This window comes from Raphanus sativus, unplaced genomic scaffold (genome assembly GCF_000801105.2).
Source record: "Raphanus sativus cultivar WK10039 unplaced genomic scaffold, ASM80110v3 Scaffold3467, whole genome shotgun sequence".
NCBI classification, from domain to species: domain Eukaryota; kingdom Viridiplantae; phylum Streptophyta; class Magnoliopsida; order Brassicales; family Brassicaceae; genus Raphanus; species Raphanus sativus.
The window spans coordinates 1-10,878 of record NW_026618773.1 but is presented as its reverse complement, the minus strand read 5'-3'; the positions used below and the strand labels follow the sequence as shown (position 1 = coordinate 10,878).

Genomic DNA, 10,878 nt, shown 5'->3' with positions numbered 1-10,878 from the left:
ATTAATTTGGATGATAAGCATAAGCCCAACAAATCTTATTCTAACTAAAAATACCTAATAAATAATATTTTAACAAAATAACCAATAAAATTTATTTATTTATCAATACTAATATTTTTTTTTGAAAAATATGCCCCATTAATTTGGATGATAAGTCCAACAAATCTTAGTCTAACTAAAAATGCCTAATAAGTAATATTTAAACAAAATAACCCACAAATTTTATTTATTTATCAATACTAAATTTTTTTTTGAAAATAGCCCTTAATAATCCAAAATACCTAAATTTAATATATATAAATATATAAATTGATTCTGGATACATTCGGATATCCAAATACTTATATATATTTGAATAGATCAAAAAGTAGTATCAAACATTCGGATAATATATTTGAATAATATATATAAATATATAAATCTATTCTGGATATATTCGGATATCCAAAATATTTCAGTTTGGATTTGATTTCGGTTATTTAAATACAAAATTTTTGAATAATTTGGATATTTAAACAATTTCGGTTCATGTTTGATACTACTTTTTGGATCGGGATCGGTTCGATATTTTGGATTCGGGTTTTTTGCTCAACTCTAATATTGACATAAAAATAGCAACATATTTTAGAAAAATACATCCGCGCGGACGCGCGGATCAAAATCTAGTGCCCCATTAATTTAGATGCCCCAATCTTTGATTTCGATGACTTTCCCTCTACGCCGGCCCTGTGCGTATGTAAAGCTGTATGTGTATCTAATACACATACGCGTATAAATATCGATCTCGTGAACTCACATTTTTCATCTAGTAGAAAAAAAAAATCAACTAAAGAAGCGTGGAAAGTGGAATTAAAAAGATAGGCATCTTCTCAGATCTCAATGTACCTGCTTAATTTTAAAGTTAATATAAAACCTAAGCGTAGCGTTTGCAAAGCTGTATTTTAATAAAAGAGTATACAAAGCTGTATGTACATTTATAAATACCGATCAATGAAATCACATTTTCTTCATCCAGTAACATTCAAATCTAATCAACTACATAAACTCAAAAAAGGATGAATCCTATGTTTTACTTCCTTCTTCCCTTAACCGCTGTTTTGGCCGCGACTGCGAACGCCGGCAAACCAATTCTCGATTCTAATGGTTATCGTGTCATAACCAACGCCAGTTACTACGCTAGGCCTCTTGTTAGCATGTTCGAACTTGCAGGTGGCGGCCTAACTCTCAACACCTTTGGTGTCAACAATTGCCCCTTCTATGTTGGAAAGGAACAATCAGAGTTCGAAGATGGCATTCCCGTCAAATTCTCAGACTGGGAGTCTGGCGATGGGTTCGTTCCCGAATCAGAGAACCTCAACATTGAGATGGACGTCAAAGACACGGTCTGCTTTGAGCCAACCTATTGGCGTATCTCTACGGCCCCGGTGGTCCCTGTGAGGTTGCTCATAAAGACTGGTCCTAAGTCGTCTAATGGTTTGTTCCAGATCAGAAAAAGTGAACATATACGTACGTAACGTACCCGTTACCAATTTTTCCGTGCTAGTATCTGTTACGAATCAAGTTGCATAACTATACACTTGTATCATATCCGTGATATGTATCAACATATTATATCATATGTATCTGTTACGAATCAAGTTTACCATTTGCTAGTTGTTTGTTGGTCCTTTGCTAGTTGTTTGTTGGTCCTTTTAGCTCTATTTATTCTACTAAGTCATTGAAGTTTATCATCTACGAGCGAGTTCTTCTTCTAGATTATATCTCTATCCTCTTTCTCATTTTATAAAAAAATATTTTATACAAGAGACACACGACAAGAGACTTTCATTGGAGATTGCCTTAAACGAATAGGTTTATGTTTTATTAAGATAAAATGGTTTTAAAACCTACTTTCTTAACATTTTTAGAGGACACTGAATTTGTAATTTAATTTGGTCAACAAGGTTACATACATGACCCCAAAAATAAATAGAGCTCGTGAATCACCTTCCCATTTTATTAGTAAACTTGATTCGTAACAGGAAAGGACCAACAAACAACTAGCAAATGGTGCTTGGAAAGTGAAATCTATATTATCAATAAGACAATAATCATCTTCTTGGCGAGTATAGCTGTTTAAATTTGGGTGAAAATAAACAAATGCGAGAGACCTGTATGTTCATGTATGCACATCCGTTTATAAATACCGACAGGACCTCAAATTTTCTTCATCCAGTAACATAAAAATCTAATCAACTACATAAAATCAAAAAGGATGAAGCCTATGTTTTACTTCTTTCTTGCCTTAACCTCTGTTTTTGCCGCGGCCGCAAACGCCGGCACACCAGTTCTCGATTCTAAAGGTCGTGTCATAACCGAAGGCAGTTACTACGTTAAGCCCCTCGGTGCCCTCTTCGACACTGGAGGTGGCGGTCTAACTCTCTCCACACTTAACGGCAAACAGTGTCCCCTCTTTGTTGGACAGGAAGATTCAGATTCGAACGTGGGCATTCCCGTCAAATTCTCAGACTGGAAGTCTAGCGATGGGTTTGTTCCCGAATCAGAGAACCTCAACATCGAGATGGACATCGAAGAAACGATCTGCTTTGAGTCAACCTATTGGCGTATCACTCCGGCCGACGTGGTCCCTATGGCGTTGTTCATAAAGGCTGGCCCTAAGCCGTCCAGTGGTTTGTTCCAGATCAAGAAAAGTGATCGTTTACGTGGCCGTTACCGTATTTTCTTTTGCCCTGACGGTTACGATTGCACCAAAGTCGGGACATATGTGGACCAACAGGGCGTTCGGCGTTTGGCTTTAAACACTACGGCGTTCTATGAGGTTGCGTTCGTGAAAGCTACCAAGACAGAGACGTCGTCCAAGACTGTGTCTATTATCTGAGATAAATCAAAAACTACAAAATTAAGAAGATAAGTGCTATTGCTCATGACTAATAATAATAAAACACTATCTGTGTCCCTTGTTTTCTTTGTTCACCAATCATCATATATGGAACAGAACATACTATTTACTTTGCAGCTTTGTTTCTTTTTGGTTCTTCCTCTCTAGTTTAAAATTCACATGATTTTTGGAAATTAAACAGAACATAATTAATCTTTAGGATGACCACATAAAAGAGGTCACTTGTTTATTTTCAGTTCTGTCTTTTTGAAAAAGTGGTTTTGTTTTCTCGCCAAATCACTCCGTATCATTACAGCTATATGCAAACGAGAACCATTAACATATTCAGTTATCCAATCCTCCAATCCAAAACTTTTTGTGAATATAACAACCTAATTTTTTTGGGGTATATTCTATGTTGCGGATCTAGAGGAACGGATTGAGTTGTTGAAGACAAGAGCCACATGACATGTTTGATGAAATCCTGATTGCTTTCGTAATGGTTAAATGCACTTTAAACACTGCTGAAGGAACAAACTATCATGAGAACTGATTAAGGGAGAGGATAGGAAGACATACAAGAATAGTGATGGAGAGGAAGATAACTTGTATTTGAGAGTGGATGAATCTGATTATTCTTCAGACGAGGTAATCTTATATCCTCCTCAAGGTTATCTTAACATTATAAGCAGTTGTTACATATAGAAAATCATTCATGGAACTAAATTCTTGCTTGAACTTGATCATTGCATGTTCTGGCAATGCCATGACCATTTCCTTTGATGGATTCAGCTTTAGAAATCACAAAATAATGGTTCCAATGTTATCTAACGGTTTACTTGGTGTTGACGTCGATGTAAGTCTTGCCCTAGAATCCTTCGGGCAATTGACAGATCAAGATATTTAGGAAAGAGATGGCTAAAGATATATGACAAACTTTGTCACTGGTTAGACTTAATACACCACATAAAACAATAAATATTATTCATTAAAAAACAATAAATATCATTCATCATTCACTATATCTTCTTCGGGTGGCATAATAAAATGTTCATCAAAATCTAAATATCACGATAAAACAGTTTATTTGATACTATATATGATTTTACAAAATTGAATAAGATCAATGAATTTGATTCACAACAAAAACATGTAAAACAAAAAAAAAGATGAAAGCATTTGATTCACAATAAATATAAAAACACAGTTTATATGATAGAATTTAGGACATAGAAATAGAATGCTAAACAAATGCTATATATAATTGTAGTACTATATTTTAATTAATGGATTTATTCCGGTTGATTGGTATATATACCAAATCATATCTACTTATCATAATTTCTTAAAAATGATATACATTCACTCTATTTAGTATTATTAAATCCAAATCACTTTTTTTATCTTGGTTCGGTTCGGTTTACCGAATTGAACACCGTTAGTTAGATCGTATTTCTTAGGCTGTTAAATGGGAGAACCAAACCGTTTTTTTAAATGTGTTCCACTCATCATATTCATAACAACTTTTTTAACCAACACACAAATAATCAACTTGAGATTTAGGACATTCATAAATCACAAAACTAACCAGAGATTCTTTAAGAGTTTCCTTGAAGCCACTCTTGAATGGCGGAACGAAGGGCGCGGTTAGGGACAAGGTTACTGTGGGCGAGCTTAAGGTTCGTCATTGGTGAGGTCTCGTGACCATTGTTGAGCCATTCTCTTAAGGCTTCAGTTTCATAGGTGAACCCATCGGCTGCAAAACTAGGCTCTCGCATTACTTCCTGAATAACGAAGAGTCAAATCCATTTAAACTAATTGTGGCCAAATGAATCGAGCAAACCCCAAAATTGTCTAAAATTCAATCAGACACGATCATTTAAAACAAACCGAAATGCACACTCTAGTTCGATAACCTATTGAGTCGACCACTCTAGATGATAACAAATATGACTTAAGTCGTCAATCTAGAAGTAGACATTTTTAAAATATCCTAACAAAAAGGTATGCTATCTAGATGGAGGGTTTAAGTCCTGACCTGTGAAATGGGACAGATAAAATATTGGGGAGGCTCGTTGGAAACCGACCGCTGAAACGAGGATGATGCTGACTCACTGTTGTCCAGGTTTAGAAGTCTCAAAAGCTCTTCAGCTGTTTTGATAGCTTCATCTCGCTCTTTCTCGAACATTTCAAACCGACGGGGGCAGTCAATATAAAGCTGTTCTTCGAGTTCCTTTTGGATCCCCTTCATGTTTTCGTTTTCTGCTCTTACTCTATTTAGTTCCTCCTCCGCTTTTCTCCTGCGTTCCTCAATTTCTAGTCCCCGTCTCTGCTCTTCGTAGTACATTGTCTCAAACCCTCTAGCCTGTTAAAGAACCATATGGATGGAATTGACATCAAACTAGGGTTTTAAGGCATGCATGTGTTGTGTGTTAGGTTTTATAGTAACGGGTGCAGGAAATGAGGCAAATTTGACTAACAAGAAAATTGTTGGATCCTTATATTTTCTTATGTATCACAAATCTCCATAGGTTTTAATACTTTTCAGCTAGGAGAAAGGAATTTCAATTAAGAAAACACTCTTCCACTTGAATGAAAAATGATATGTGCTGACTAAACTTGATTTTACGTACTGAAAAATGCGACTCGTTGTCATGTTCAGCTCTCACTGCTTCCTCGTATGGTACCAGAGCAGAATCAAGGCCCTGTAGGTTGGTTAAGGATTCAGAGGAGTGCGGTGAACCCCTACGATCAAACCGTCCCTCCCTAATAAACATGAAAAACAATATCCTGTTAAATTATTCAAAATTATAGTATAATCCTCCAACATACCTCGTTTGGATGAGGTTTCCATTACACACAAGCCATATTTTACAGCAATGAGGAGCGTGTCTAGTCACATAATCGGTTTTTCTAGATATGATATTAACCATGCCCCTGCATCACCATCAAAATATATATAACCTAGAGTGAGCAATTTCTTGTTTAAAGACTCATCTTTGCATCACACGGTTTCATGGCACAATCGAAGATAAATGATCAACTGAGTCGTAGTGAAAGACACAAGAAGGATTCTCAGTATATCCTTACTCGGAGTATTGGGAATCAGCAGCTGCTCCCATAACAAGCTTCTTGATATTGTTTTCATAGATAAGTTCCACAATCCCTTCGCCAACATTATTTGCCAAAATATTGGAAATATCCACATCTTGTTCGATAATCTGCAACATAAGAAATTCTGTGAATTTCATAAATGCTCACCCCTTGTAGATTTTGATCATAATTGTGTTTAGAAAAAAAGTGAATCGCAACAAGATTCCTTTATTTGTGTGGCACCGAAGTATCATTAAGTTGGAAGAGCACTCACTCCTTCATCTACGCAGATATCACGGTACTTGTGAAGAATCTCATACGAACTCGTCAGTTCGGACGCCTGAATTGCATCGATCTCGCTTTGCTCAAGCCCACTTGCTGGAATTCACAGACAAAAGACCCAACATAAGAAGAAAAAAAAAAGGAAATTAAGATATCAGTTGATTCAAGAAAGTAAAGCTTGGTTTTTAGTCAGTCAAGATATATAGTCGACTCACTCAATAATCAGTCGCTTCACCCACACATTATAAACACTAATAAAGAAACCTAGCTTTAAATCCTACAATCAAGAATCTTTTGATGCTGGCACCAACGAAAGAGAGGCTAAATAAGGTAGAAAAAAAAAGAAGATCAATTTCTTCTACCAGCTGCAACAATTTGAACACTGATCAAAGCTATCTTTTTGGGTAAACTAGTGAGAGAAGAATTAAAAAAAAAAAATACTATGTTGGATTCAAGTTCCCAAGAAGCAGCAAAAATAAAAACATAGAGTAAGGGATCCTTAACAAGTAGGGTCGATGGAAATGGGTTGATGAACATGAAGAAGGTAAAGCTTTTTGAGCTGGAGATGCCTCAACGCCCATGTGAGAGTCAGTCTGCTTTCAGAGACATCTTTGCTTACTGCAACATAAACTGTATCGTCGTCAATCAAAGCCTCTGCCATGGATTTTTTTTTCTACGCAGAGACGACTTCTCTCTTTCCCAAAACAAGACGATAAGACATCTAACTATTAGAAGTGTTATATATATACACATAATACATGATCGGTCCCTAATTGCAAAGATGTTTCCGACCAGTTGTCTTACTCAACTATATTTACTCTTTTCTAAGAAACAAGTGATGACAATGAAAGAACTGAGACATTGCTCACAAGAATTAAAAATGCAAATACCGGTGAATTTTAGTAGATATCCACGCGCTTCTTTGTTTCTTTTTTTTTTTGGTAATCAGCAGGAATAATCTTGAAGGTGCTCTTGAACAAGTCTTTGGACCACCGTCCGCAAAGCCAAAGTTTGACGAGGCCGTCTCTTCTGTTCCATGCTGTGTCGTTGTCATTAGTGGGAACACTACAAAAAACAAAGCCCACTCCGATAGTATTTACCGAGAACTTCCTTTGTTGGAAAAGACACATCTGATAACAAACCGATACATATGATTTTTGTTGAAATTATCTCGGAACTTTCCAATGAATATATTTTCTAGATGTTTTCTCAATATTTAGTTAGTTATTCAATAATATTATGGTATTCATAATTTTTTCTCGGACATTTTTTAGATGTCCGGCTCCAGTTTAAAGACATTGTTTCTCGGACATTTTTTTTTTATTTTGACAAAATTGTTTGTCGGACATCTTGAATCACCGCAACATGGCGTCGTTATGCAAAGTTTCTCCCATGAATTCTTACTGTTTTTTTTTGGTAAAATGTTAAGTCTTACTGTTTTTTTTCTTCTTCTATTATGCACGAAGGTATTCAATTATGTAATTATTAGGGCGAGAGACATCATCAACCCATTGCAAGGAGGTTTCGGGCCATTTACGTAACAATTTATCGGTCAGTCGCTGCATGCGTCAGCCTATTTTGTCCCTATTTTATTCAAGCAAGCAGTTGGAACTTTACACTGGTTGTGTATTTATTAGTTTCCGGGAATAGCATGTTTGCGGGTTGATTCTGGACATCCGATGTTAGGCCTTCTATGTTATTAATGGGCCTTCAGTCATCAACACGAGAACTCCCGCTTATACTGTGCGTTTCCAAACTATACAAAAAAACAACGCGATGTTTATATTAGTAAACTAAACGACGGCACGGTGTCAATCAGAGAGGAGAAGTCACTGCTTCCGCTTTCGGTCTTGTTTCACTTGGAATTTTTGAAAACGTAAAAAGAAAAGATGAAACTTGCAGGTCTGAAGTCGATCGAGGAGGCACACGAAGACTTCTATTAAACAGTTCATAGTTTTCCAACTTTACAAAACGACGCGATGTTATGTTGCTAAACTGAAAAACGCCAAGGTATTAAATCAAAGTCACTGGCTCGCTGCTTTCGCTTTCGTCTTGTTCAGTTGTAAACAAACACAGTAAAAAACCTAAAAAGAAAAAGATGAAACTCGCAGGTCTGAAATCGATCGAGAACGCACACGAAGACTCCGTCTGGGCGGCGGCTTGGGTTCCGGCGACTGAGGACCGTCCGTCGTTGCTTCTGACTGGCTCTCTCGACGAAACGGTGAAGCTATGGCGAGCTGACGAGCTGGATCTTGTCCGTACCAATACGGGACACTCCCTGGGAGTAGCAGCTGTGGCGGCGCATCCTTCGGGGATAATCGCGGCGTCTTCTTCGCTTGATAGCTTCGTTCGTGTCTTTGATGTTGACACTAATGCTACTATTGCTGTTCTTGAATCTCCTCCTTCTGAGGTTTGGGGGATGCAGTTTGAACCTATGGTATAATAGACTTTACTCTCTTATCAGATGATATCCGGTTATGTATTGTACCGTTGGTTTAGCTTCCTTTTACTGAACCAATGTAATATATATAGAAAACCATGTAACAAACTCTTACTAAAAAAGCTTTAATTGAAAACATTTTACTGAACCAATGTAATATATATAGAAAACCATGTAACAAACTCTTACTAAAAAAGCTTTAATTGAAAACATTCAATATCTCTGAATCAGTTCTTGACCTGATCTTTACTGTCGAGTAGTGCTTAGAAACTATTTGGAATGTGTAGGGGAAGATCAGATAGGAACTGTTTTGGTTGAGCTTTTAGTTGCTAAGTGCTAACATATTCATTCACATGTTCCAAGGGTACAGTCCTTGCTGTTGCAGGTGGAAGTAGTGCCTCGGTGAAGCTTTGGGACACTGCCAGCTGGAGAATACTCTCGACTCTATCAATCCCACGTCCAGAAGCGCCGAAACCTTCTGACAAAACCAGCAGCAAGAAATTCGTTCTCTCCGTGGCTTGGTCTCCTAACGGGAAACGCCTTGCTTGTGGTTCGATGGATGGCACCATCTGCGTCTTTGATGTTGAACGCTCCAAGCTTCTTCACCAGCTAGAAGGTCACAACATGCCTGTAAGGTCGCTTGTGTTCTCCCCTGTAGACCCGAGAGTCCTCTTCTCAGGATCTGATGATGGGCATGTGAACATGCACGACGCAGAAGGGAAAACGCTGGTGGGGTCCATGTCGGGGCACACGAGCTGGGTGCTGAGCGTTGATGCTAGCCCAGATGGCGGAGCTATAGCAACGGGGTCCAGCGACAGAACTGTGAGGCTATGGGATCTTAAGATGAGAGCGGCTGTTCAGACAATGAGTAACCACAATGATCAGGTTTGGTCTGTAGCGTTTAGACCACCTGGTGGAACTGGTGTCCGTGCTGGTCGTCTCGCTAGTGTCTCTGATGACAAGAGTGTATCTCTGTATGATTACTCATGAAAAGAAAAAAAAAACCTTTGTGATGCATCCTCCAATACTAGTTTACGAGGATTCACTAGTTGTAACGATGTACTCTTGCAACAGCTACTTGTTTGTTCAAACTTAAAGTTAGAACTTATTACAAAACTGAGAAACAGATAAAGATAACACAAAGAGGAGTCTGATTCTTATGACCTAAGCTTCTGACTTCCTAGGTAACTCTTGAGAACATCCATGACAGCTCCGAAGTCTGCTTTCACTTCAACAGGAGGGTTAGAGAATCTGCAAGCCATGTCAGGAATCGCTTTGGAGTGATAATCAACCTTCGACTGAGTAAACTTCAACCCATGAGCAGTACTCACAACCACCGTCCTATCCGTCGGCGCAATCACTCCTTGCTTCCTCAGCTTAAACAAAGCAGTCAACGCCACACCCGTATGCGGACAAATAAACATCCCAGTAGAATCCGCCTGCGCCATCGCATCCATCAGCTCCTCCTCCGTCGCCTCCTCCACGATCCCATCGCACTGCTGCAGCGCATACACCGCTCTATCGATCGACACAGGGTCACCGATCTGAATCGCGGACGCAAAAGTGGTACTCGCGGTCATGGCCTTGAAGTCTTTCCAACCAGACTTGTAATGCAAGTAAAGAGGGTTCGCATTAGCCGCCTGCGCACACACCAGCCTCGGTATCCTATCCACAAGCCCCAGCTCTTGACACATCTTGAAACCTTTGTAGAACGCGTAGATGTTCCCAAGGTTCCCACCGGGAACAATCACCCACTCTGGAGCTTGCCAATCAAACTGCTGAAGAATCTCGATAGCCGCAGTCTTCTGCCCTTCTAACCTCAAACTATTCAAAGAGTTCGCCAAGTAGATCGGCAACTCCGAAGTCACCTCCCTGATCAGCTTCATACACCCGTCGAAATCAGTATCGATACTCAACACAAACGCGCCGTTAGCTATCGGCTGAACAAGCTGAGCCATAGAGATCTTATTCGCGGGTAAAAACACAATCGAAGGTATCCCAGCCGCTGCACAGTAAGCGGACAAAGCAGCTGACGTGTCACCGGTCGAAGCGCACCCCACACCAACAACAGGCCGGTTCATTTTCCTTAACCGGTTCACCTGACTAACCAAAACAGTCATACCGAGATCTTTAAAGCTCCCGGTATGGCTAATCCCACAGTGTTTCACCCAAAGGTCGTTCATCT

General features: G+C 38.9%; 5 protein-coding genes across 5 annotated transcripts; 3 read left to right on the top strand and 2 right to left on the bottom strand.

Annotated features, from left to right (window-relative positions):
- The first annotated feature begins 962 nt into the window (after positions 1–962).
- On the top strand, positions 963–1,733 carry LOC130506621 (kunitz trypsin inhibitor 4-like). Its single transcript, XM_057001307.1, has one exon. It carries the CDS (start codon positions 1,056–1,058, stop codon positions 1,512–1,514), a length of 459 nt encoding a protein of 152 aa, XP_056857287.1. The 5' UTR covers positions 963–1,055; the 3' UTR covers positions 1,515–1,733.
- Positions 1,734–2,201: 468 nt separating this feature from the next.
- Positions 2,202–3,062, top strand: LOC108822551 (kunitz trypsin inhibitor 4). The gene has a single exon (XM_018595665.2). It carries the CDS (start codon positions 2,255–2,257, stop codon positions 2,876–2,878), a length of 624 nt encoding a protein of 207 aa, XP_018451167.1. The 5' UTR covers positions 2,202–2,254; the 3' UTR covers positions 2,879–3,062.
- A 1,141-nt stretch (positions 3,063–4,203) lies between these two features.
- LOC108822548 (U-box domain-containing protein 56-like) lies at positions 4,204–6,997 on the bottom strand. The gene is made up of 7 exons (XM_018595663.2): positions 6,758–6,997; positions 6,246–6,349; positions 5,969–6,099; positions 5,711–5,815; positions 5,512–5,644; positions 4,917–5,243; positions 4,204–4,662 (listed from the first exon to the last, which is right to left on the bottom strand). Exons 1-7 carry the CDS (start codon positions 6,912–6,914, stop codon positions 4,477–4,479), a joined length of 1,143 nt encoding a protein of 380 aa, XP_018451165.1. The 5' UTR covers positions 6,915–6,997; the 3' UTR covers positions 4,204–4,476.
- Positions 6,998–8,326: 1,329 nt separating this feature from the next.
- LOC130506620 (WD repeat-containing protein VIP3-like) lies at positions 8,327–9,710 on the top strand. The gene is made up of 2 exons (XM_057001306.1): positions 8,327–8,690; positions 9,057–9,710. The coding sequence occupies exons 1-2, from the start codon at positions 8,352–8,354 to the stop codon at positions 9,681–9,683; spliced, it is 966 nt and encodes a 321-aa protein (XP_056857286.1). The 5' UTR covers positions 8,327–8,351; the 3' UTR covers positions 9,684–9,710.
- Positions 9,711–9,739: 29 nt separating this feature from the next.
- LOC130506619 (threonine synthase 1, chloroplastic) lies at positions 9,740–10,876 on the bottom strand. The gene has a single exon (XM_057001304.1). The coding sequence runs from the start codon at positions 10,874–10,876 to the stop codon at positions 9,851–9,853; it is 1,026 nt and encodes a 341-aa protein (XP_056857284.1). The 3' UTR covers positions 9,740–9,850.
- Positions 10,877–10,878: the final 2 nt, after the last annotated feature.